This window comes from Lepus europaeus, chromosome 2, assembly GCF_033115175.1.
Source record: "Lepus europaeus isolate LE1 chromosome 2, mLepTim1.pri, whole genome shotgun sequence".
NCBI classification, from domain to species: domain Eukaryota; kingdom Metazoa; phylum Chordata; class Mammalia; order Lagomorpha; family Leporidae; genus Lepus; species Lepus europaeus.
In genome coordinates this window covers 56370083-56394677 of record NC_084828.1, presented here as the reverse complement: position 1 = coordinate 56394677, position 24595 = coordinate 56370083, and the positions used below count along the sequence as shown (strand labels likewise).

General features: G+C 42.8%; 1 protein-coding gene across 2 annotated transcripts in view; it reads right to left on the bottom strand.

Annotated features, from left to right (window-relative positions):
• Positions 1–22848, bottom strand: part of CEP97 (centrosomal protein 97) — a 31099-nt gene extending 8251 nt beyond the window's left edge. For both annotated transcript variants that reach the window (XM_062207354.1, XM_062207344.1), the window contains exons 1-9: positions 22754–22848; positions 20936–21078; positions 19504–19662; positions 18463–18564; positions 15809–15922; positions 15097–15263; positions 11129–11293; positions 6155–6288; positions 4946–5720 (exon numbers count right to left, since the gene is read on the bottom strand). In XM_062207354.1, the coding sequence (XP_062063338.1) occupies positions 4946–5720; positions 6155–6288; positions 11129–11293; positions 15097–15263; positions 15809–15922; positions 18463–18564; positions 19504–19662; positions 20936–21078; positions 22754–22796 (1802 nt within the window). In that variant the 5' untranslated portion in view covers positions 22797–22848. The remainder of the gene's footprint in view (positions 1–4945; positions 5721–6154; positions 6289–11128; positions 11294–15096; positions 15264–15808; positions 15923–18462; positions 18565–19503; positions 19663–20935; positions 21079–22753) is intronic.
• Positions 22849–24595: the final 1747 nt, after the last annotated feature.

Below are 24595 nucleotides of genomic sequence, written 5' to 3'. Positions count from 1 at the left end.
ATGGAATTAAGGAATAATTCCTACCATAGCCCCAGAATTTTAACCCCGTTTTGAACCTTGGCTATTTTCTTTAATGCTATGTCACCTACTAAGTTTTAGGTAGACTTCCTCATCTTTCCATCTTAATACCTACTCAGTTTCCTACATTGGCTGTATATGTGTGTATAATTACACCTGCCTGTAAAGCTCAGTCACTCAACATTTATTGCACCCCTGCATCTATGTACCAGTTGCTGTGCCGAGGATGGTGACGCAAAGTCTTTGCCCTGAAGACACTTGCAGGGTGCCAGTACTGTGGCACAGCAGGTTAAGCCACTGCATGCAATGCTGGCATCCATATGGGTACTGGTTTAAGTCCCAGCGGCTCCACTTTCAATCCAGCTCCCTATTAATGCACCTGCCTGTGAAAGCAGTAAATGATGGCCCAAGTATTTGGGTACCTGTACCATGTACCCACATGGGAAACTGGGATAGAGTTTCAGCCTGGGTTCAGCCTGGATTCAGCCTGGCTTAACCTTGGCTGTTGTGGCTATTTGGAAGGTGAGCCAGCAGATGCAAAATAACTCTTTCTCTCTCTCCCTCTCTCACTCCTTCTCTCTCTAACTCTGCCTTTAAGACAAATAAATGAATCTTTAAAATATATATATATACTTTCAGTGTATTGTAAAAAACAAACAAGTAGAGGCCAGTGCTGTGGTGTAGTGGGCAAAGCCGCCACCTGCAGTGCCAGAATCCCATATGGGTGCTGGTTTGAGTCCTGGCTGCTCCACCTTCAATCCAGCTCCCTGCTAATGTGCCTGGGAAAGCAGCTGAAGGTAGCCAAAATCCTTGGGGCCCTGTACCCATGTGGGAGACCAGGAAGAAGCTCCAGGCTCCTGGTTTCAGATCGGCATAGCTCCAGCCAGCACAGCCATATGGGGAGTAAACCAGTGGATGGAAGACCTTTCTCTCTGCCCTTGCCAATCTGTAACTCTGCCTTTCAAATAAACAAATCTTTTTAAAAATTTAGAAAAAAAAAAAAAAAAAAAGGTGCGGCATATACTTCCTAGCAAAAACAAAACAAAACAAAACAAAAACACTAAACCAATATTAGCTACATGGTATAAAATATGTTATGACAGCAGTAACATAGTAGTCTGAATCAACTATGAATCCACCACACCCAAACAAACAAAAACAAATCCACTTAAGAAATGGGCAAAGGACTGAATAGACAGTTCTCAAAAGAAGAAATACAAGTGGTCAAAAAATATATGGAAAAAAGCTCAGTATCACCAGCCATCATGGCAATGCAAACCAAATCTACAGTATCACCCCACTCCTGTCACAATGGCTATTATCCAAAAGACAGAGAGCAACAAATGCTATCAAGGAAGTAAAGAAAAGAGAATTCATACGCTGCTGGTGGGAATGAAAATTAGTGCAGCCACTATGGAAAAGATCATGGATTTTTTTTTTTAAATTTTTTTTTGACAGGCAGAGTGGACAGTGAAAGAGAGAGAGAAAGGTCTGCCTATTTCCATTGGTTCACATCCCAATGGCCGCTGCAGCCGGCGCGCTGCAGCCAGCACACTGCGCTGATCCGAAGCCAGGAGCCAGGTGCTCTTCCTGGTCTCCCATGTGGGTGCAGGGCCCAAGCACTTGGGCCATCCTCCACTGCACTCTTGGGCCACAGCAGAGAGCTGGACTGGAAGAGGAGCAACGGGGACAGAATCCGGCGCCCCGACCGGGACTAGAACCTGGTGTGTCGGCGCCACAGGCGGAGTATTAGCCTATTGAGCCGTGGCGCCAGCCTAAAAAAAAATTTTTTTTTTTTACAGGCAGAGTGGACAGTAGAGGGAGACAGAGAGAAAGGTCTTCCTTTTTGCCATTGGTTCACCCTCCAATGGCCGCCGCGGCTGGCGCGCTGCAGCCCGCTGTTCCGATGGCAGGAGCCAGGTGCTTCTCCTGGACTCCCATGGGGTGCAGGACCCAAGCACTTGGGCCATCCTCCACTGCACTCCCTGGCCACAGCAGAGAGCTGGCCTGGAAGAGAGGCAACCGGGACAGGATCGGTGCCCCGACCGGGACTAGAACCTGGTGTGCCGGCGCCGCAAGGTGGAGGATTAGCCTAGTGAGCCGCGGCGCCGGCCAAAATTTTTTTATTTATTTATTTGACAGGCAGAGTTACAGGCAGCGAGAGAGAAACAGAGAGACAGAGAAACAGAGAGAAAGGTCTTCCATCCGTTGGTTCACTCCCCAAGTGGCTGTGATGGCTGGAGCTGTGCGGATCCAAAGCAAGGAGCCAGGTGCTTCCTCCCAGTCTCCCATGTGGGTGCAGGGGCCTAAGCACTTGGGCCATCCTCTACTGCTTTCTCAGGCCACAGCAGAGAGCTGGACTGGAAGAGGAGCAACCCAGACTAGAACCATCCATATGGATGCAGGTGCTGCAGGCGGAGGATTAACCTAATGCACCGCAGCGCCAGCCTCAGATTATGGAGATTTCTTAAAAAACTAGGTATAGACCTGCCATATGACATAGCAATTCCACCACTGGGTATATACACAAAAGACAGCAATTCCACCACTGGGTATATACACAAAAGACATAAACCTATTGTATCAAACAGATACCTGTTCCACCATGTTTATAGCAGCAATATTCACAGCGAAAATATGGAATCAACTAAGGTATCCATCATCAGATGAATGGATAAAGAAAATATTGGTGTGTGTATTTACATGTACACATACACAGAAACACAGGAATATTATGAAGCTATAAAAAAAGAATGAAATTCTATCATTTGCAGTAAATGGTTGGAACTGTACGGCATTATGCTGAGTGAAACAAGCCAGACACATAAAGACAAATACCACATGTTCCCCCTTGAATGTAGGAGCTAAAATTTAAAAAAATAATAATAATTAAAGATATTTCATGTGTATCAGCACTGCTACAAATGCAATACTTTGTCAAACTTTGTATTAAATCTTTGTTAAATAAATTGAAAGGAATTATATACTATATAGTTTTAATGATTTTGTGACTACTTTAAAATTTATATGACCAAAGTTGAACATCTTTTCATTTGATTATTGTTTAATAGCTCTTGCCCATTTACCTTCTGGAATACTCTTTTTGCTTTTTATTTGTTGTACTCTTTATTTAATAGAGTCATCAGTCTTTGACTATAATGTAAACTTAAAATTTATCTAAAAAAAAAAAAAAAAAGCTGGGGGCTGGCGCCACGGCAGAGTGGTTAAAGCTGTTGCCTGCAGCACCAGCATCCCATATGGATACCAGCTAAAATGCCAGCTGCTTCACTTCTCCCTGCTAATGGCCTGCAAAAGCAGTGAAAGATGTCCCAGTCCTTGGGCCCCTGAATCCATGTGGGAGACCCAGAAGAAGCTCCTGGCTCCTGGCTCAGGCCTGGCCCAGTGCTGTCCACTGTGGCCATTTGGGGAGTGAATCAGTGGATGGAAGATCTCTGTCACTGTTTTTCAAATAAATCTTTAAAAAAAAAAAAAAAAAAAAACAGAAAAAAACAAAAAGCAACAACAACAAATTGCTTCTGGATCCCAACTTGACAAGACTGATGAAAAAAATCATAAATATCCAGAATTATTCACTCAATAGTTTTTATATTCATATACTTATGGTCTTGTTTTATTTTAAATATATTCAAATTAGAAATGTTACAGATTTTCTTATGACTTGGCTTATGCCGAAAGAATGCTGAATTCCAAACAGCAAAGAAGAAAAACCTCGTTTGGACTTCAAAAGATTGAAAAATGTACACTTATATGTTTCAGGTTAAAATATTTAGGATGTTGGGGCCGGCACTGTGGTGTAGCGGGTAGAGCCACCACCTGAAGTGCTGACATCCCATATGGGTGTGGTTCGAGACCCAGCTACTCCACTCCCGATCCAGCTCTCTGCTATGGCCTGGGAAAGCAGTGGAAGATGGCCCAAATCCTTGGAGCCCTGCACCCGTGTGGGAGACCTGGAGGTCTCCCTCCTGGCTCCTGACCAGCGCAGCTCCGGCTATTGCGGCCATTTGGGGAGTGAACCAGAGGGTCGACGACCTCTGTCTCTCTGCCTTTCCTTCTCGCTGTATAACTCTGACTTTCAAATAAATAATTAAACCTTTAAAAAAATATTTAGGATGTTAGGCCGGTGCCATGGCTCAATAGGCTAATCCTCCACCTGCGGCGCCGGCACACCAGGTTCTAGTCCCGGTTGGGGCGCTGGATTCTGTCCCGGTTGCTCCTCTTCCAGTCCAGCTCTCTGCTGTGGCCCGGGAAGGCAGTGGAGGATGGCACAAGTCCTTGGGCCCTGCACCCACATGGGAGACCAGGAGAAGCATCTGGCTCCTGGCTTCGGATCAGTGTGGTGCACCCACCACAGCGCGCTGGCCGCAGCAGCAAATGGGGGGTGAACCAACAGAAAAGGAAGACCTTTCTCTCTCTCTCTCTCTCACTGTCCACTCTGCCTGTCAAAAAAAAAAAAAAAATTAGAATGTTAAAAAGAAGAACCTGGGGCTGGCACTGTAGCACAACAATGAAGCCATGGCCTCCAGCGCCAGCATCCCATATGGGCTCTGGTTTGAATTCCAGTTGCTCCACTTCTATTCCAGTTGCTCTCTGCTAATGTATCTGGGAAAGCAGAAGAGAATGGTTCAAGTCCTTGGGCCCCTGTACCTATGTGGGAGACCAGGAAAAAGCTCCTGGCTGCTGACTTTGGCCAGGCCTAGCTATGGTTGTTGTGGTCATTTGGGGAGTGAACCAGTAGATAGAAGATTCTCTCTCTCTCTCTCTCTCTCTCTCTCTCTCTCTCTCTCTCTCTCTCTGTCTCTGTCTCTCCTTCTCTCTCTATACCTCTGCCTTTCAAATAAATAAATCTTAAAAAGAAAAAGAAAGAAAGAACCAATAAAACAGAGCTCCAACAGGATTTTTAACCCACCTCCTTATTTCATCAGTTAAGCAGACAATGTGCTCCTGCATTCTGCGCAGCCGGATTTCATAACGCACATCTTTGGCTTGAGGGTTGTAGTTCCTGGCATAAAAGCCCCGCCAACAGGCCTGAAGCTTAGTGGCTGCCTCATTCAACTTCTGAAGTGCAATTTTATCTTCTCCCAAAGCAACAGATCTCTGGGTTAAAACCCTGCAGGGAATTTTTTCTGAAGCTGTTTGAGACATAGTTTCTTCACTGTCTGGCTGTAAATGAGAGACATTGTGTCCAACTGACTCAGGAGAAGATGTAAGATTATGGTTATCATCCTTTAGGACAGCATTGACTAGTGTTGGCTCACAACAAGGTAATAGCCTACTTTTCTCATTTACCTCTGTACTCATCTCATTTTTTATCGGTTGAACACAATTCTCATTTGCAGCCCATAAAGACTTTTCCTCTTCCTTATCCAAGTTCTGATTTTCCAGTCGTATCACAGATTCATCTGTAACATCATCATCTTCTAGGCACAAGTTAATGCCCTGTAACTTCAGCTCAACTGTAGGAGAGACTGGAGATAGTCCTGATGTAATTGGCATAAAAGTAGATTCTGAAGAGAGCAGGCTACAGTTTAACTTGTCCTCATCAGTCTGTATGTCTTCAAGGTGTAGGTCATTTCGAGAATATCTTGCAGTATGCACAGAGGGTGGGAAGTTATTCTTAACAGCATACAGCTGGTCGTCATTACTGCTTATCCCAACCCAAGAATTGACTTGGATGAAGGGTTCTAGAAGAATCAAGACAGTATCTTTTAAACCACTAAATATTTAAAGAGTTTTTTAGTTACATACTTTTAATGAAATCTAATCCCTGTAATATAACAGAATACAAAAAGCCTCCATTGATTTCCTCCAATATGTCTAAAACATCAAACCAAACATTTTTAATAAAATTAATTCTACATATAATCCTAAGAATAATCAAAACATCAGGTCTAAAGAAAAGGTAGCAATCTTTGTTTAAAAAGTGGAAATATGATAGTAACAATATATATATATATATATACATACACGTGTGCATATCCATAAATAAAAGACCCAAATCATCACTTGAGTTAACAAACTAATAGAAAAGCTAAAAAATGGTCCTTTTTTTCTGTTTAATGTAGTCAACAAATCAAACAATTTGGCAAAAAGCTATCAGAGATCAATTAATTCTTACCGCTTTCCTGGACTAATTGGCAATCCTGAACAGGACTTGAATGCTCAGGTACAAGGTTTGCCCTTGTTTCAACATGAGCAAGTGAAGACAACTCTTCATTTTGGCTTTGGTTCATCAACTGTCTCTGATGAAACCTAAAAATCAATAACATCTGTTGGGATCTAACACAACCCATAAATAGAAGGCTTTTCTGCTTTCTAGCTAACAATGCCCAAAAGGCACAAGCTTGCTAACTAGGTATTTTTTTGTAATATTCATTTATTTTATTTTCACCTACTTGAAAGGCAAAAATACAAAGAAAGAAAGAGACATCTTTCATCTGCTGGTTTACTCTCCAAATGCTTGCAACAGTAAGGACTGGTCCAGATGGAAGCCAGAACTCAATTCAGGTCTCCCACAGGGATGGCAGGGGCCCAAGTACTTGAGCCATCATCTGCTGTCTCCAAGGGTGTGAATAGCAGGAAGTAGAATAAGAAGTTCAAGTACAGCCCTCTAGTATGGGATGCTGGTGTCCTAAGCAGCAGCTTAACAAGTTGCACCACAATGCCCACCACCAAATTAGCCACCATTAATCACTACTAAATCAACAAATCTAATCAGAATGATACGACACAAAAGGTGAACAAACATTTTTAAATTGCAGAGACACCCTCATATGCACATAATCAACTTGCACAAATATTTAAAAGCAGGATAGGGGCCGGTGCTGTGCCACAGCAGGTTAACACCCTGGCCTGAAGTGCTGGCATCTCATATGGGCGCCGGTTCTAGTCCTGGCTGCTCCTTTTCAAATCCAGCTCTCTGCTATGGCCTGGGAAAGGAGTAAGAAGATGGCCCAAGTCCTTGGGCCCCTGCATCCACGTGGGAGACCCGGAAGAAGCTCCTGGCTCCTGGCTTCAGATCGGCGCAGCTCCGGCCACTGCGGCCAGTTGGGGAGTGAACCATTGGAAGACCTCTCTCTCTCTGCCTCTCCTCTCTCTGTATACTTTGATTTTCAAATAAAAATAATAAATAAATCTTAAAAAAAAAAAAATAAAAGCAGGATCTCTGGTTTCAGTAACTACTGAACACTTCCAGTTATATTTGTACTTTTTCTTTTGAGGTAGCAGTTGTTGTAACAGCCTACATTTAGTGATTTTTATTTTTTTCAAGATTTATTTTATTTATTTGAAAGACAGAGTTTCAGTGCGAGGTAGAGACAGAGAGAGGTCTTTCATCCACTGGTTCATTCTCCAGATGACTGCAACGGCCGGAGCTGCGCCAATCTGAAGCCAAACTTCTTCTGGGTCTCCCACGTGGGTGCAGGGGCTCAAGCACTTGGACCATCTTCTACTGCTATCCCAGGCCATAGCAGAGAGCTGGATTGGAAGTGGAGCAGCCAGGACTAGAACTGGCACCCATATGGGATACCAGTGCTTCAGGCCAGGGCTTGAACCCACGGTGCCACAGCGCCAGCCCCAGTGATTTTTTTAATGTACAAGAAAAATGAATTTTTTCCTGCTTTTGTCTTTTTGTTGTTTTTTTCTTTACTACTTTTAAAGCTTCTCTCTCCCCAACCCCAAAAGTGCATTTTTGTCAGTTGATTTTTTTTTTGTTTTTAAATCTCCCAGGCTTGCTTGTTTGCTTGCTTGCTTCCTCCCTCCCTCCCTCCCTCCCTCTCTCCCTCTTTCCTTCCTTCCTTTTCTACTAGACAGGCAGAGTTAGAGAGTGAGAGAGACAGAGAGAAAGGTCTTCCTTCCATTGGTTCACCCCTCAAATGGCCACCACGGATGGCGTGTTGTGCGATATGAAGCCAGGAGCCAGGTGCTTCCTCCTGGTGTCCCATGCAGGTGCAGGGCCCAAGCACTTGGGCCATCCTCCACTGCCCATCCGGGCCACAGCAGAGAGCCAGACTGGAAGAGGAGCAACCGGGACTAGAACCCGGAGCCCATATGGGATGTCGGTGCCACAGGCGGAGGATTAACCAACTGAGCTACGGCACCGGCCCCAATCTCCCAAGCTTTATAATGACTCTGATTCTCTATGGAATGTCTGCTCTGTGCTCTGAGCCCCCCAGGCCAAAGAACTTCGGGTCTGGGCCTGAGTGGGGCAGGTGGGGGCCTGGGCATCTGGACTCTCATCCGCAGCCTTCTGGCAGTCCTGACTGCAGCCTTGGAGAAAGTCTGTGTATTCAAGCTACTCTTCTGCCTTCTGAGGTTACAGCTCTTGACATGTCCTGTGCCACCCATCTCCCATCCCCACTTCCAGGAAGCCTGCTTCCTCAGCTTAAATAACTTTTTAAAATAAAACTACATGAGCTTGCAATGTGGGGTAGTGGATAAGGGTAGTGGAGTAGGAGCTTCTTATTCCACTGATGCCGGATCCCATATGGGCATCAGTTCTTGTCCCAGTTGCTCCACTCCTGATCCAGCTCCTTGCTAATGAGCATGGGAAAAACAGCAGAAGATGGCCCAAGTATTTGGGCTCCTGTCACCCACATGGGAGACATGGATGAAGCTCCTGCCTCCTGGCTTTGGTGTGGCCCAGCTCTGGTCATTGTGATCTTCTGGGGAGTGAACCAGGAGATGGAAGATTCTCTCTCTCTCTCTCTCTCTCTCTTTCAAATAAATAAATAAATGTTAAAAAATAAATGTAACAGCAAATATAAATATCTTTCTCAAAAAGGATTCTTGCTTTCTTTGTTGGCTTAAAAATTTTTTTCGCTATTTTTTTTTAATTTAGATTTTTTTTTAAAGATTTATTTATTTATTTGTAAGAGTTACACAGAGAGAAGGAAAGGCAGAGAGAGGTCTTCCATCCGATGGCTCACTTCCCAATTGGCTGCAACAACTGGAACTATGCCGATCCGAAGCCAGGAGCCAGGAGCTTCTTACAGGTCTCCCATGTGGGTGCAGGGGCCCAAGGACTTAGGCCATCTTCTTACTGCTTTCCCAGGCCATAGCAGAAAGCTGGATCGGAAATGGCAGCTAGGTCTCAAACCAGTGTCCATATGGGATACCGGCACTTTAGGCCAGGGCATTAACTCGCTGTGCCACAGCGCCAGCTCCTCCTGTTTGTTTTCATTTCTATCTCACCTCCTACAATCCCGGCTACCTGGGACTGTCACTGACCTAGGGAAGAATGGGGTGTAGATGGGCTGGTGATGTGGCACAGCAGGTTAAAGCCCCTGCCTGTGGCACCGATGTCCCTTATGGGTGCCAGTTCGAGTCCTAGCTGCTCCACTTCTGATCCAGCTCTCTGTTATGGTCTGGGAAAGCAGTAGATGGCCCAAGTGCTTGGGCCCCTGCAGTTATGTGGGAGACCCAGAAGCTCCTGGCTCCTGGCTTTGGATCGGCTCAGCTCCAGCTGTTGCAGCCATATGGGGAGTGAACCAGTAGATGGAAGACCTTTTTCCCTCTGTCTCTACCTCTCTCTGTAATTCTTTTGAATAATAAATAGAAATAAATATTAGAAGTGGGGAGCTGGGGAGCCCAGACCCCTGTTTGGGTTCCACCATGTGGAACAAGGCTGTTCCAGTATAGCATCCAGGGTTCCCAATAGTGCAAACATGGCCCTCACTTCCAGAGGAGACCCTGGAAGGGGCTGGGGGACACCCCTTAGAAGGAAGGATGTCTTTATACAAAAAGGACTTCCAAGGTCACAACATTGGAGAGAAGGAATGCTCCCGGTTGAGCTGCACCAAGCCTGCAAATTTTGACATGGCCTACTTGAGCTTGGCTTGTTCTGGTCCAGCCTTTTACGTTTACTGGTGTATAAATATACATACATTTTTTTTGTCTTTTTTATTTTGTTTGTTTTTTTCCTTAATCTCAAAAGGAAAGGCAGGAGCAGCAGCCATCTTAGCAAGCACAAGCGTCTCTCTTTGCTGGGTTCCAGTCACACCTGCAGAAGCCCAAGCCTGGCCCTCACTCCTGCCCTTGCACACACTCACCCATCCAGAAAGCCTCACAAGATTGAAAATGACAATTTCACTTTGATGTCTTTCTGTGTTTTTTTTTGTTTGTTTTTTGGTACCAGGCAGTTTAAAAAACACACACACACATGAAAACATTAAAAACCCCCACAAATAATAACAACAAAAGTTCTTTGCTTTTTCTGGTCAAGCCAGCAAGTCTCTCCTCAAAAGATTTTTTTGTTTGCTTCCTGAAACGTGAGAATTCAGCAGTATCGTTGGCAACTTTTATTACCTTAATTTAAAGAATAAAAATAAAATTGATCCACATCTTTATATAGTACATGATTTCAGGGTTGTGAAGGGGCTGGGCTGGGCTGGCTGGGCAGTTGTTGGGGGTGGCAGAGGTTGTGGTCCCCAGGACCAGCTGGCAGTTAATGGAGAGGGCTGGCGGAAGCAGAGGGCAGAGCTAGGGGCAGGGGTTTAGTACAGTTCCTGAGGTTTGTGTCAAGGTGTTGGTCTGTGGGCTGCAGCCCATGTTCCTCTGGGACACTTGGAGGGCTCTGTCCCCCAAGGCCAGTGGTCCCCACTGGCCAGGATGACATTTATAATTTTTGAATACTCATACTTCTTAATGCTAGTACTTAAAAACTCATATAAGGGGGCAGGCATTGGGTGTAGTGGTTAATACACTGTTTGTAATGCCTATATCTCATACCAGAGCGCTTGAGTTTGAGTCTCAGCTCCAATGTATACCCTGAAAGACAGCAACTAATGTTTCAAGAAAGGGGAGAACTGGATTGGGTTCCTAGTTCCTAGTTTAAGCCCAGCTCAGTCCTGGATGTTGCAGGTATATGGGAAGTGAATCAGTAGATGGGAAAAGTCTGTCTCTATGCCTTTCAAATAAGTAAGTAAAAACTTAAAAAAAAAAGACACCACTACCAAGTGTGTTTCTTGCCAAAGATCCCTGAAAGCACAGAAATGTGGGCTGCAACACTTGCCTCCAGTGTACTCTCACCATAGGAAAGACTCAGACATTTCTACCTGTGAATTCATTAGCAGCCACAAATAAATGTACTCACCTCTGCTTGCTCAGAATCTTCTCTAGTTTGGCATCCTCTGCAGTTTGCAGACCCAGTGTAGAAGTGAGAGGACAGACTGTAGCCAGATACTGGACAAGCTGAATATGCTGCCCTGGCCGATATGCTCTCCCTTTGCCTTGACTATAGAGCCATTCAGCTTTCAAACTGGAATTTTGAGAAATAAAGAAGAGGAGATGACTCTATGTAATCAAAATATATTATTAAGCAACAATTATCATCCTTCTTAATTTGCCTTTATACAACGATGTTTCTCAGAATAAAATTCTCTGAAGTTTTAAAAACATCTCTTTCTGACTCACTTCCATTACTCTAATGTTTTAAGCATTTTTCTTCCACAGAGTTGCACTAATGATTCCAAATATTTTCAGGAAGGAATATTTCCTCCATTAATTCTGTCAAATCAGAGTACCTAAAAACATTAATTATACTTAAAACCATTAGATCACAATGACAGTTTTAGAAAAAGGCTAACTGGTCATAGTTGGAGGATGTTAATGAACCATCAACTCATTCTCTTTTTTTTTATTTTTATTTAAAAAAAAATTTTTTATAAGCTGAATTTCTTTTTTTTTTTTTTTGACAGGCAGAGTGGATAGTGAGAGAGAAAGGTCTTCCTTTTTGCCGTTGGTTCATCCTCCAACGGCCACTGCGGCCGGCGCATCTTGCTGATCCGAAGCCAGGAGCCAGGTGCTTCTCCTGGTCTCCCATGCGGGTGCAGGGCCCAAGCACTTGGGCCATCCTCCACTGCCTTTCCAGGCCATAGCAGAAAGCTGGCCTGGAAGAGGGGCAACTGGGATATAATCCAGTGCCCAACCGGGACTAGAACCCGGTGTGCCAGCACCGCAAGGCAGAGGATTAGCCTGTTAAGCCATGGCACCGGCCCAACTCATTCTTAAAAACTGATAAAGAGAGGCTGGCACTGTGGCGAAATGGGTTAAGCCACTAACTGAAGCACCAGAATTCCATTTAGGTGTCAGTTCAAGACCCGGCTGCTCCACTTCTGATTCCGCTCCCTGCTAATGTGCCTGGGAAAACAGGGGAGGATTGTCCAAGTTCTTGGGCCCATGCACCCATGTGGGAAATCCAGAAGCAGCTCTGGGCTCCTGGCTTCGGCCTGCCCAGCTTTGCCTGTTGGGGCCTTTTGGGGAGTGAACTAGCGGATGTTCACTAGCACTAGTTCATTAGCGAAGTGAACTAGTGAACACTCTCTCCCTCTCCCTCTCTCTGTAAATGTGCCTTTCAAACAAATAAAAGAAACCTTAAACTGTACAAGAAACTGATAAAGAGTGGATGCCATGGCCCAGAAGGTTAAGCCACTGTTAAGATGCTGGAGTGCCTAGAATTGAATCCTGCCTCTACTTCCAATCCAGCTTTCTGCTAATGCACACCCTGGAGGCAGCAGATGATGGCTCAAGTACTCGAGGCCCTGCCATCCACATGGGAGACCCAGGTGGAGTTTCCAGCTCCTGCCTTCAGCTTGGTCCAGCCCCAGCTACTGTGGGCACTTGGGGAGTGAATGAATGGATGGAAGATCTCTCTCTCTCTCTGTTGTTCTGCATTTTAAATAAATAAATAAACTTTTCTAGAAAGAACTGATAAAACATAAGCATAATCATAAGTATGATTAATTCTATCTAGCCTATACAAACTATACCAATGAGTAATCATACCATCACTTCATAGAAGCAGTCCAGCCAAAAAGAAAATGGATAATAGAATTTGACCATTTTATAATTCTTACTGATTTAATGGATTTAGGCACTGATCATTAGTAGCTAATAACACAAGAGATAACCAAATATTGAGTGCCTCTCAAAAGAATCCACATAGTAGTACTCCCTTCAAAAAAAAAAAAATCGAACTTGGGGTTGCCATAGCATAATGCTTTTAAGCTGTGACCTGCGATGCTTCAATCCAGCTCCCTGCTAATGTGCCTGGGAAAGCAGCAGAAGCTGGTTCATGTGCTTGGACCCTTGCCACCCATGTGGGAGACTAGATGGAGTTCCAGGCTCCTGACTTCATTTTGGCCCAGTCCTATCTGTTGTAGCCACTTGGGGAGTAAACTAGTAGTTGGAATGTCTCTCTGAAACTAACTGTGCCTTTCAAAAAAATTTTTAAAAAAACTTAAAATACTCATTTTAGTTTCAACAAATTCTTTGATTGCCAGTCTATCCTTATGTAACAATGATCATTTATTATGTACTTATTATATGACGAGTATTGTTATATATAGTATCCTTAACCCCAACACCCTTGAGAGCTAGATGATATTACCTACATTTTACAGATGAAAAAATTTAGACTCAGAGAGGCTAAAGAACTTTCCAAGGCCATGCAGCTAATACGTGAAATATGTGAAGCCTCCCCTTGTCTCTCTTGGCTCATCTCTTTCAACCAAACCCTATGTCTGCGCACTTCACTATGCTGCTTTTCAGATATGAAAATACTGCCAGTCCTACTCCCATAGGAAAATCCAACATGTTTATCTTCTTTTTCTTAAAGGAAGATCCAGTGAAACTCATCAAAATAGACACATATTCTAGCTTTAGAACTAGTCATGGTTTAAAACAAAATAACATCTGTTTTTGGAGCAACACTTACTGTGGGAAAAAGGAACCACCACCCTTTTTTGTAAGAAAACTAACCTTAACAAATGTCCCTCACCCTATACCAGCAGCACCAGTAACTAGCTCCCGGTTTCTATTCTCACTGCCCCAACATAACTACATAACACTGTGGGAAGAAGAAAAAGGGAAATGCTGTCTGTAACATACTGCTCATCCTCCCATCAGAAAACCCAAGGAAGTATTGCTGGTCTCCAGTAATGGAGGACAAATAAGAGTGAGGAGGAATAGAGAAAAATTGTCCATGAATGTGTGTGAGTAGCTACTGAAAGCGAAGAGTGAAAAGAGGCGTAGTTAAAAGGATAAAGTCATCCCAACCCCAACTTTCCCTAACTCCACTCCCTCTGGCCACACCCTTGTTCCTTACCTCCCCTGAAGCTCTAATTCCGCCTATCATGAGCCAATGTCCTGAAGACCCCATCCCGTAGGGGTCCCAGCTTCAAGCCACAGAAAACATCCGTGATCTAGAGATAAGGGAAATGCCCACTTGCACTGGTTCACAGGCATGCAAAGGGGAAGACCAATCTACATATCTGTTACTGGTTCCAAAGTGGAACTCTGCCTGCATTTTTCCCAGAGTCATCATTTTGAAAGGTAATTAGGTTCTAAGATATAACGAATACTTCCATTACAGATATGATAGCTTTTGTGGAATTGAACTGAAATCCTATGCAAGGCTTCTATGCAAAAACGTTTCAAGCTTGAAATAAAGATTAATAAAAGCATTTTTAGCAATCAAACTGCTGTATGTTGGGCACTACGTTGGGTTCACTAGTGCCAATCTCTGGAGTGGATATTTCTTATCTTTTTTTTTTTTTTTTCCGACAGGCAGAGTGGACAGTAAGAGAGAGAGACAGAGAGAAAGGTCTTCCTTTTCCGTTGGTTCACCCTGCAATGGCAGCTGTGGCCAGCGCGCTGTGGCCAGCGCACCGCCCAGATCCGAAGCCAGGAGCCAGATGCTTCTCCTGGTCTCCCATGCAGGTGCAGGGCCAAGGACCTGGACCATCCTCCACTGCACTTCCTGGCCTGGAAGAGGAGCAACCGGGACAGAATCCAGCGCCCCGACCAGGACTAGAACCCAGGGTGCCGGCGCCGCAGGTGGAGGATTAGCCTATTGAGCTGTGGCGCTGGCCTCTTATCCTTTTTTAGAAAGGAAAAAAAATCCTAAATAATCAGCACATGGTCTACTACATGAATGCACTATTGCTCTTAATTTCTAATTGCGCATTATAAGAAATATTCAGTGTGTTAATCTGCAGGAGGCTAGAAATGGTCTTTTCAGGAACTTTATGATTAACATGATGTAAAAGAGATCACATTCACCTTTCCTTCTGAGAAATTATATATCCATCTAGGACTCTGAGGTTTAAGCACCAGCTGACGATGTATGGCCGATAATCAAACCCTGGAATGGAAGGTGTTGCCATCACACAGGGATTGTTCATGATCGACAACTGTTCTAATTCAGTTAAGGATGCCAAAAATGAGATCTGGAACAAAAGAAAGCTTTGTTGAACAAAATGCACTATTCAGTGTCAAGCACAGGGCTTCCGCTGATTACACATCTTTGGCAGCATTTGAGAATGTAACAATTTCCCTCTTGTACTGACAAGCAACAAGTAATACTCTTCTATTACCCACTGACTTTCCAAAATCTCAACAATATGACTATTTGTCCCTGTGGCACAAAGTCCTTTAGAAAATAACACTATTTCCTAGCAGAGAGAACTCTATTTTGAAAACATAATAGCAGCCAGGGGAAGGTGCTTTATTAAACCCTGTATCACAGATGTCCTTCTATCACCATCACTTCCCAGTAGAATGGTATTTGCAGCATTACAAATGAAATTAAGTTTTAATGATCCACTGACATTAAGGAAAAGTGGAAAGAAAAATAACATCCATCTAGAGCCAAGTGTTTCATCTCAATGCCAGTTTCTTTCAAGATACAGTCTAAGTAAACTTACAACCCTCTCCTGTGTCTCTTCTAGACTTTCTACCTCCCTGGATCCCACAGAATACCCTCAAATTTTACCTCGTTTAAATCCCGGACTTCATTTTCTGCCAAAGAAAGTATAGCAAGACTTCTGGGTAGATAAGTGGGTGCCATTCTAAGAGCAGTGATGATGTTCCCATGTAAAAGCAGGGTCTTGAAAGTAAAAACAGCATAAATTATAAATGGAAAGATTATATATAAATTGGTCCATCTTGACAACATCAAAATGCATATATGAGAATAGAGTGATCTATGTAATTATACTTCTCATCATCTCATCATAATGTTAAAACGGTTCTAGGTGGTATTCTGGTCCAACTTTTCTTTCCATGTAAACATCCTAAGCTCAAAACAGTTTAAAGACTTGTCTAAGAACACATGCTTGGTGTAGTAACCATCATGCTGAGATTTAAGTTATTAGACATTAAGCAAATTTCAACACAATTATTCACATCTTTTTAAAATATCAAAATAGAGGGTGAAAAAAGTGAACTGAAGAAGTCAATAAAAAGGCCAGCATTGTAACACAGCAGGTTAAGCCACTGCCTGTAATGCCAGCATCCAATATGAATGCTCCCTACTAATGGTGTGGGAAAAGCAGTGGAATATGACCCAAGTGTTTGGACTCCTGCCACCCACATGGGAGAGCCAGGTGAAGGCCCGGCTCCTGGCTTCAGCCTGGCCCAGTGCTGGTCGTCGCAGCCATCTGGGGAGTCAACTAGCAGATGGAAGATCTCTCTCTCTCTGTAAATCTTTCAAAATAAATAAATTTTTTAAAAAGTCATTAAAACAACCATGTATAAAGTAAATTCTCCAAAAGATACCTACAACTCATAACTTGAAATTGTATCATCTCAGTAACTAAAATCCAGAGGAAAGCAGAATGTGATACTTGCAGATGAAGCTGATTAACATTAAGTCAGCAATAATCCAGAATAAACCTGAACACCCAGAATTCTGATCAGATATCATGCCTTCAATAGTCCTCTAGTTCATCTGAATTCTTTTAGCATCTATCAGGAAAGCATCTGGCTACATAAAAAGATTTAGAATAATTGTTGCTAAAAATGATTTCTGCTAAAGATCTGGGGAAAACAGAGCTGAGTCAATACTTCTAGGCTTAATGAGGTCATCTAACGCTAATATCTATTGAAACAAAGGAAAAGTTCTATATATAATTTTTTTGTTTCAAGATTTATTTACTTATTTGAAAGACAGAGTTACAGAGAGAGGTAGAGCCAGAGAGAGAAAAAGAGAGGTCTTCCATACGCTGGTTCACTCCCCAAATGGCTGCAATGGCCAGAGCTGAGCTGATCCGCAAGCCAGGAGCCAGGAGCTTCCTCTGGGTCTCCCATGCGGGTGCAGGGGCCCAAGGACTTGGGCCATCTCCCATTGTTTTCCCAGGCCATAGCAGAGAGCTGAATTGGAAGTGGAGCGCTGGGACTCAAACCAGCACCCATATGCAATGCCGGCACTGAAGGCAGTAGCTTTACCTGCTATGCCAGAGCGCTGGGCCTATATAGGTTTTTGAAGCTGTTATTCTGTTTCTTATTTGATTACATAATACATTTCCCTTCATAAAAAGTGCTATATACTACATGCTTATTTTTTAAATTAAAATAACTTCAATAGTTAATTCTTATTACTACACAAGTACAATGTTCAGTGTCCAAAAAAACAGATTCAAAGGGCAGGTGTTTGCCACAGTGGTTAAGGAGCCACTTGGATCACCAGCATCCCACATCCAAGTTAGTGGGCTCAAGTCCTGGCTCTGCTTCCAATTCCAGCTCCCTGATAATGTACACCATGGGAGGCAACAGGTGATGATGGGTCAAGTAGTTGGGTCATTGCTACCCACTTAGAAGACCCAGATTAGGTTCCTAGCTCCTAGCTTCAGCCTGGCCCAATTCTGGCTATTGTGGTCATCTGGTGAAGTAACCAGTGGATGGAAAATCAATCTCTCTGCCTTTTAAATAAAATGAACATAAATAACAATAATAATAAAAAAAGCAGATTCAAGCTCAGGAAGGATTAAGCTAAGCCTCATCAACATGTGTACTAAATAGCTAAAGCTACTAGCAGTGGTTGATTGAGCATGAAGGGAATTCAGTTATATTCAGTTGAGAATTAACCTACTATGATTTGACTGTGTCCCCCAAAAGGTCATGCATTAGAAACTTAATCCCCAGTTCACATATTGATGGTATTTAATGGTAGGGCCTTTGGGAGGTTAATGTTTTAGATGAGGTCAAGAGGGTGGTGCCCCTATAATGGCATTTCTGACTTTATAAGAAGAGGAAGAAGACATTTGGTCTGTTTTTCCATATGAATGTATGATGCAGCAAAAAGATGCTGTGTGCTGGTGCTGAGGGCATGCTCTTGGTTTTCCCAGTCTCTAGAACCATGAGACAAATAAACTATTCTTTATAAACAACCCAATCCCAACTATTCTGTTATAGCAACAGAAAATGGACTGATATAACTATAAACACCAGTTTCAAAGAAAATAAATCAGTTATTGAAATAACAAAAGTTATAACAAAAGTTCCATGCTTAATTTCTAGTATTCTAATAAAATTCTTATAACAAAAAGTCTGTTTTTCATATGCTGCAGTCTGAGTTTAGGACATTGAGATCACTTTCTGTTGGTATTTTGGTATAAAATTTCAGAAATGACATAGAAATATGCTTACCTTCAGGGATACCAATTTAGATAGATCACCTATCTGGTGTATGTTATTATCTGACAAATCGAGATGCTGTAGAGATGTGCAGCTATTGATTTGTTCCATGGCCTATCACAAGAAAATTATGTTATTTAATGCACATAAAGTACAAAATGAAGTTCTTCCCTAGTTCCTTGTTGTTGAAAGAATCTCCTGTCTCCTCTCCTTATTACTGGAAACACAGCAGCAGAACTTAGCAATAGAAAGTGGAGACAGTGCTAACAGAATTAATAAGCTGTCAGATTGTAAGCTTCCATCTTTGTTATCTCTCTAAAAGTACAGGCTAGTAAGTGGCTCATAATGTCCTAGATATCTGCAGGTTGAAGATAACATATGACAGCTGGTATGGAACAGTTTACATGTTAAGAGTGAAGGCAAACAGTATGGATTTAAATCGAAGCTCTGCAACTTCCTGGCTGTGAGGTTTTAGGCTAGTTTTCCAACTTCTGTGATTCAATTTCATCATCTCCATAGTGAGCAAATACTTCATAGGCAGTCATGAGCTAGCATACATTAATACAGACCAAGTGTTTAGCATAACACTTCCATAAATTGTTCAATAAAAGGCAGTTGTTAATACAATTTAATCTAGGGCCCTCACCCAGCATATAAAAAAATAAGACACAGAGATATGGACTAATTTACCCAAAATTAGACAGTTACTAAGTGGTGAAAGTAGGACTAGAATCCAGATCACCTAACCTTTAAAACAGTTTATTCTCCATTGTACCACTTAACATTTCCTTAAAGCTTAATTCAGCATGACAGAATCTCCCTCCTAAGCATTCTATTATTTGATCTACCTTTTTATGTTATTAGATTCTTTGTTCACAACAAAAGACCATTATATCATGTGTTTCAAAATGCAATGTTTTTTAGTTTATGTTAACAGAGATTATCCCTGGGGAGTGGGATACATACTTTTGCTTTTTATTTTGTTTATTTCTATGCTACTGGAATTTCTTTTCATATATGTATTTTAAAATCTAATTGATAAAAAAAGTTCACCTTGAGATTATTTCCTGCCAAATTCAGCCATTCCAAATGTACTAGTTCCTTTAGCCCTTCCACATAGCCAATGCTATTATGAGGCAAATTTAAAACACGGAGTTGAGTCAGTTTGGCCACACCCATCATCCGCACCAGCCGATTATTAGCCACTGACAACTAGGGAAAGGAAAGATATAATTATTCCAAGAACAAAATATATATGACTTTCACATCACAGTGGTTTAAAAAGTTTGCTTAGATGGCCAAACATTCCCAAACATACAAAACCAATTTGTACTTTTCAGAGTACAGGGGTATTTTAAAAAATTCATAGAAATTAAATTAGAAGACAAGATTATTTTGGTGCCAAAAAATGTGAAATCCATGCATAGTTCTTTCATAATTTATATCACTTTTCATGAAGCTTTTGAAGATCCTTCATTTGCATGGAACATATTGGATAAAACTCAGTGATCAGACCTCTTCCAATTACTAAAGATAGTTTTAAGACAACAATTTGAGAGAACGTAAACTCCACAAGAATGGAATTTGGAGCCAGCAAGACATAGTGGTTTAAGCCACTCCTGCTATGCCCACATCCCATATGGGTGACAGTTCTTGTCCCAGATCCTCCACTTCCAAACCAATCAACTTCCTGCTGATACACTTGGGAAATCAGTAGAAGATTGTAGACATTTAGGAAGTGAACCAGCAGATGGAAAATCTTTTTCTGTCTTTCCCTCTCTTTCTCTGTTACTCTTTCAAATAAACAAATAAATCTAAAAAAAAAAGAATTGGGGTCAGCATTGTGGCATAGTAGGCTAAGCCTCTGCCTGTGGCGCTAGCATTCCATATGGGCACCAGTTCAAGTCCCAGCTGCTCCATTTCCAAACCAGCTCTCTGCTTATGACCTGTGAAAGTAGGCTTGGGTCTCTTCACCCACATGGCAGACCCAGAAGAAGCTCGTGGCTCCTGGCTTTGAATTGGCCCAGCTCTGGCCCTTGCGGCCACTTGGAGGTGAATCAAAGAATGGAAGACCTTTCTCTCCGTCTCTCCCCTTCTCTGTCTGTAACCGTGCCTTTCAAACAAATAAAATCTTGGAAACAAACAAACAAAAAAGACTGGAATCCTTCTATTGTCTCAGTCAAAACCTAAAACAATGCAGACATAAAAGAGGGACCTGATAAACATTTCAAATGAATAAATGAATGAATTCTTTATTCCCATGATGTAAAAGGTTATCTTAGTAATACAATATTTTGCTAACATAAATTTAACATTTTCTTTTTCTAGTCTATTCTAAATGTAGCACACATGTATTCATCTGTAGCAGAAGCTGTCTTATAAAATTTAAGGCAACATTTACTGCAGAGAACTGCAGAGTTACTCCTTGTCAGTTATTTTGAATAAGCTGGTCCTATATAACTAATTTCCGAATGGTAATACCCACCTGTATTAATCGTTTGCATTTCTCCAGATTTTCTAATTTAATAATCTGATTTTTATCCAGAATCAAGGTGTGAATGTCAGCTTCACAGGGTAAATTTGGACCTAATTTCTGTAGTCCTTGCCCTGACCAATTGACAACTGATCCTTGAAAAGAGAAGGGAATTTGTTAGAAAACACATATAAAACAAATACAACTTCCATAATTTGTACCTAGGTAATAACCGGCTCTGGTAATAACAGCATTTTTTAAATGGTGCTAAACTTCTGATGGGTAGATCCTAATGTGCCCAAACTACTTTGAAAATCAACATACAGTTCAGGTAATTTGTCTATAAAACAGAAAAAAATCTATCTATTTCACAAGGTTGATGTGAGGGTTAAGAGAAACCATATGAATAGGACTTAGCCCCAGTCCTGGCACACAGCACTTAATAAAAGCACTTCAGTATATAACAAATATTTAGATCCTGTTGTACCATACCCAATTTCTGGAGTCTTCCAAGAGAAGCCACCATAAAGTGGTGTTCCAGAGAACAAGAAATCCTGACTTCCACCAATAGCATGGCTGAACTCACCATGTGGTTCTGGACAGGTCATTTAGCCTCTCTGAACCTCTGTGTAATTACCAGTAAAATCTGCGCATGGTGAGAGTGGGGAGGGAGCATGCCGAAAAAGAAGAAGAAAAAAAAAAATCCTGGAACTACTACTTCTCTAAAACAAATGTCCTTACAAATGAGATAATGTAAGAAAAAGCACTCTCCCCAAAAGTGCTCGGTACAGGTTAACTATAATTGTCAGTTAAATTGTCTTGGTGAGCTAGAAGGTGGAGCTTAAGAGAAGCAGCTATCAGAAGGGGCGGGGCCAGAAAAACTGGCAATTTCAAATTTATACCCAGATTAGGGCTAATTTGGTAAATAATAATGCGAGATTGTTCTGGAAGATTTCAACGTTTTCCATTGTCTAACGGCTCTTAAGAGTGTGAGGAATCATAAGCTTCTCTTAGAATCTGTTGAAAGCTGTACTGTCCCAGAAAAGTGCATCACTGTTGACCCCTTGGAACCATCGACCAAATCCTCCCCATCTAATTTATAGCTCCCAGACAAGGAACTCCTGATCTAACGTGGAGACTAGCCTCGATCGCTAGCCTGGCTCCCGATTCGGACAGCTACAGCCTGGCCTCGGAGCCGTAACCAAAACAAAAGGAGCTCACGTCCAGCGCCCCAAACTGGTATCTCCCGGCCTCAAAGGCACCCACACCCACACTCCACTGAACAGCGACCAACCCCGATGCCAAGACCCTTTCTGAAGAACGAGGGACTGGGAACCGTGGGGTCCGGGTCGCTTCCAGATCTCATCACGGCAACTGGCTACTTCAAAGGAAGAGTGCAGAAGTCAGTCTAGGGAGTGGTGGTTGAAGGAAGATTTCCTGAATGTTCTAGGGAGATGCATGAAACAAAAGAGACTGTACAAATTCTACTTGGGCACCTAGAACTCAAATTGTCCAAGAAAGGTCACGGCAGCTTGAAACCCACCGCCCAGCCAGCCTCCACAGCGCGGGAGCTAAGGTGCGGGACCACGCGAAGGCCCTTGGGTGCTGTAGTCCCCGGCACGACCCTCGCCGCGACAACGCCGAGTGGTACGGCGCCCCGAGACTACAACTCCCAGAAGGGAGCGCGCCCCCGCGACGCCCACAGCTCCGCATCAAAAGAACTGGTCCAGAACTACACCTCGAAACCCAGGCTTTTCCTCTCTACGAGGCGACTATTTAATTCAACTCCATGGAATAAGCTGTGGGAGTCAAGGGTGAGAATCGATTTACCTTCTCCGGGAGGCAAAGCCGCTTCCACGCGCGCCACCGCCATACTTGCCGCTTGCTAATAATACCAGGCAACCGTCCTCCAGCGGCTCTGTGGAGCCTGTAGTCTGGAGGAGAGAGCCGGAAACTACGACTCCCAGGATGCACGGCACCCAGACTGCCCAATTGGCTGCCTCCGTCTACTGACGGGAAACCGGAGCTAGAATCTTAGTGGTAGTGAGCTCAGGGACCCTGGGTGGTCAACTCGCTTATGTGACAGATTTAAAAACCCTGCATTGTTACATGATCTTTTCATCTTCTGTACTGGTGTTAGCGAAAGTTCACGCTTTTACCATAGGGATGACTATAAGTACATTACTTAATGCAGACCAAATTTGATTGTTTATTGCTGGAAGTCTGGGGGCTGTGCCTTGTTTAGACAATCATAAATAAATTGAAATGTTTCAACTCCGCTATCTTGTTGAAACAATCAAAATCGATATATTTGACTTGAATTTTTAGCTTGAGAAAGGATTTAAAGCATGTTGAAGTAGAAACTTTTATATGGTATTTTTAAGCAGTTATTTTTGAATATTTAGGAGAATTTTGGCCTGGGAGTACATTTATTTATTTATTTATTATTTGACAGGTAGAGATGTAGATAGTGAAAGAGAGAGACAGAGAGAAAGGTCTTCCTTCCGTTGGTTCACCCCCCAAATGGCCGCTCTGGCCGGCGCACCATGCTGATCCAAAGCCAGGAACCAGGTGCTTCTTCCTGGTCTCCCATGTGGGTGCAGGGCCCAAGCACCTGGGAGTACTTTTAATGAGTATGAACCAAGATTTTCCCAACAATTATTTAAAAGAAGTTTTGGGGTTGGTGCCGTGGCTCACTTGGTTAATCCTCCGCTTGCAGCGCTGGCATCCCATATGGGCGCCGGCTCCTAGTCCCAGTTGCTCCTCTTCCAGTCTAGCTTTCTGCTGTGGCCCGGGAAAACAGTAGAAGATAGCCCAAGTGCTTGGGCCCCTGCACCTGCATGGGAGACCAGGAAGAAGCTCCTGGTTCCTGGCTTCGGATAGGCGTAGCTCCAGCTGTTGCGGCCATTTGGGGAGTGAACCAAGGGAAGGAAGACCTTTCTCTCTTCTCTCTCACTGTCTATAACTCTACCTGTCAAATTAAAAAATAAATAAATGAATAAATAAAGTTTTAAAAATATAGTGTCCAAACCCTGGAATTACATTATCTACTTGAAAAACAGCAGGCTTGCTCTTGGTATAATGATTACATGCTAAATAGCTTGATTTTAACTATGAACTCAGTAAGATTTCAGGAAATGGAAAAAGAAGTAGAAATTATATCTTCAAGAAAGAAAGACTTCTTGAAGTGAAATGGAGTTAGGGCTTAAAAGATAGATTCTAGCCAGTTCAGCAGTAGAAGGTGAAAAGGCATTAGCACAAGCTGCAGGTGAAGGCCGATGATCATGAAGCTGCCCTCACAGGAGAAGTGAGAAACTAATTCCATAGTAGTTCATGCAATATACAAAGGGAGCTTCCACTTCCTACTATCAGCTCGCCCATATCCCCTTGCAGCCTTTATTCTGAACTCCCCTTTCCGAAACCGCAGTATCCAAAGTCTCTGATAATTTGTTCGGGAAAATCTCATAACACACTCTTCTAGATTTCCAGATGCTTGATTCTGTGAGCATTCCATCCTAGGTTCTGCTTTCTCTAACTGCACATGGCTTTACTCCTTTTCTGACTGCTGCTGTGTTAATCTGAAGACAAATTTCCTAGTTCTGAAGAGGGAATTAACAGCAGGATTTTGTTTTCTTTCTAACCAAGAGAACCTTTATCTAGAGAACACAGTCT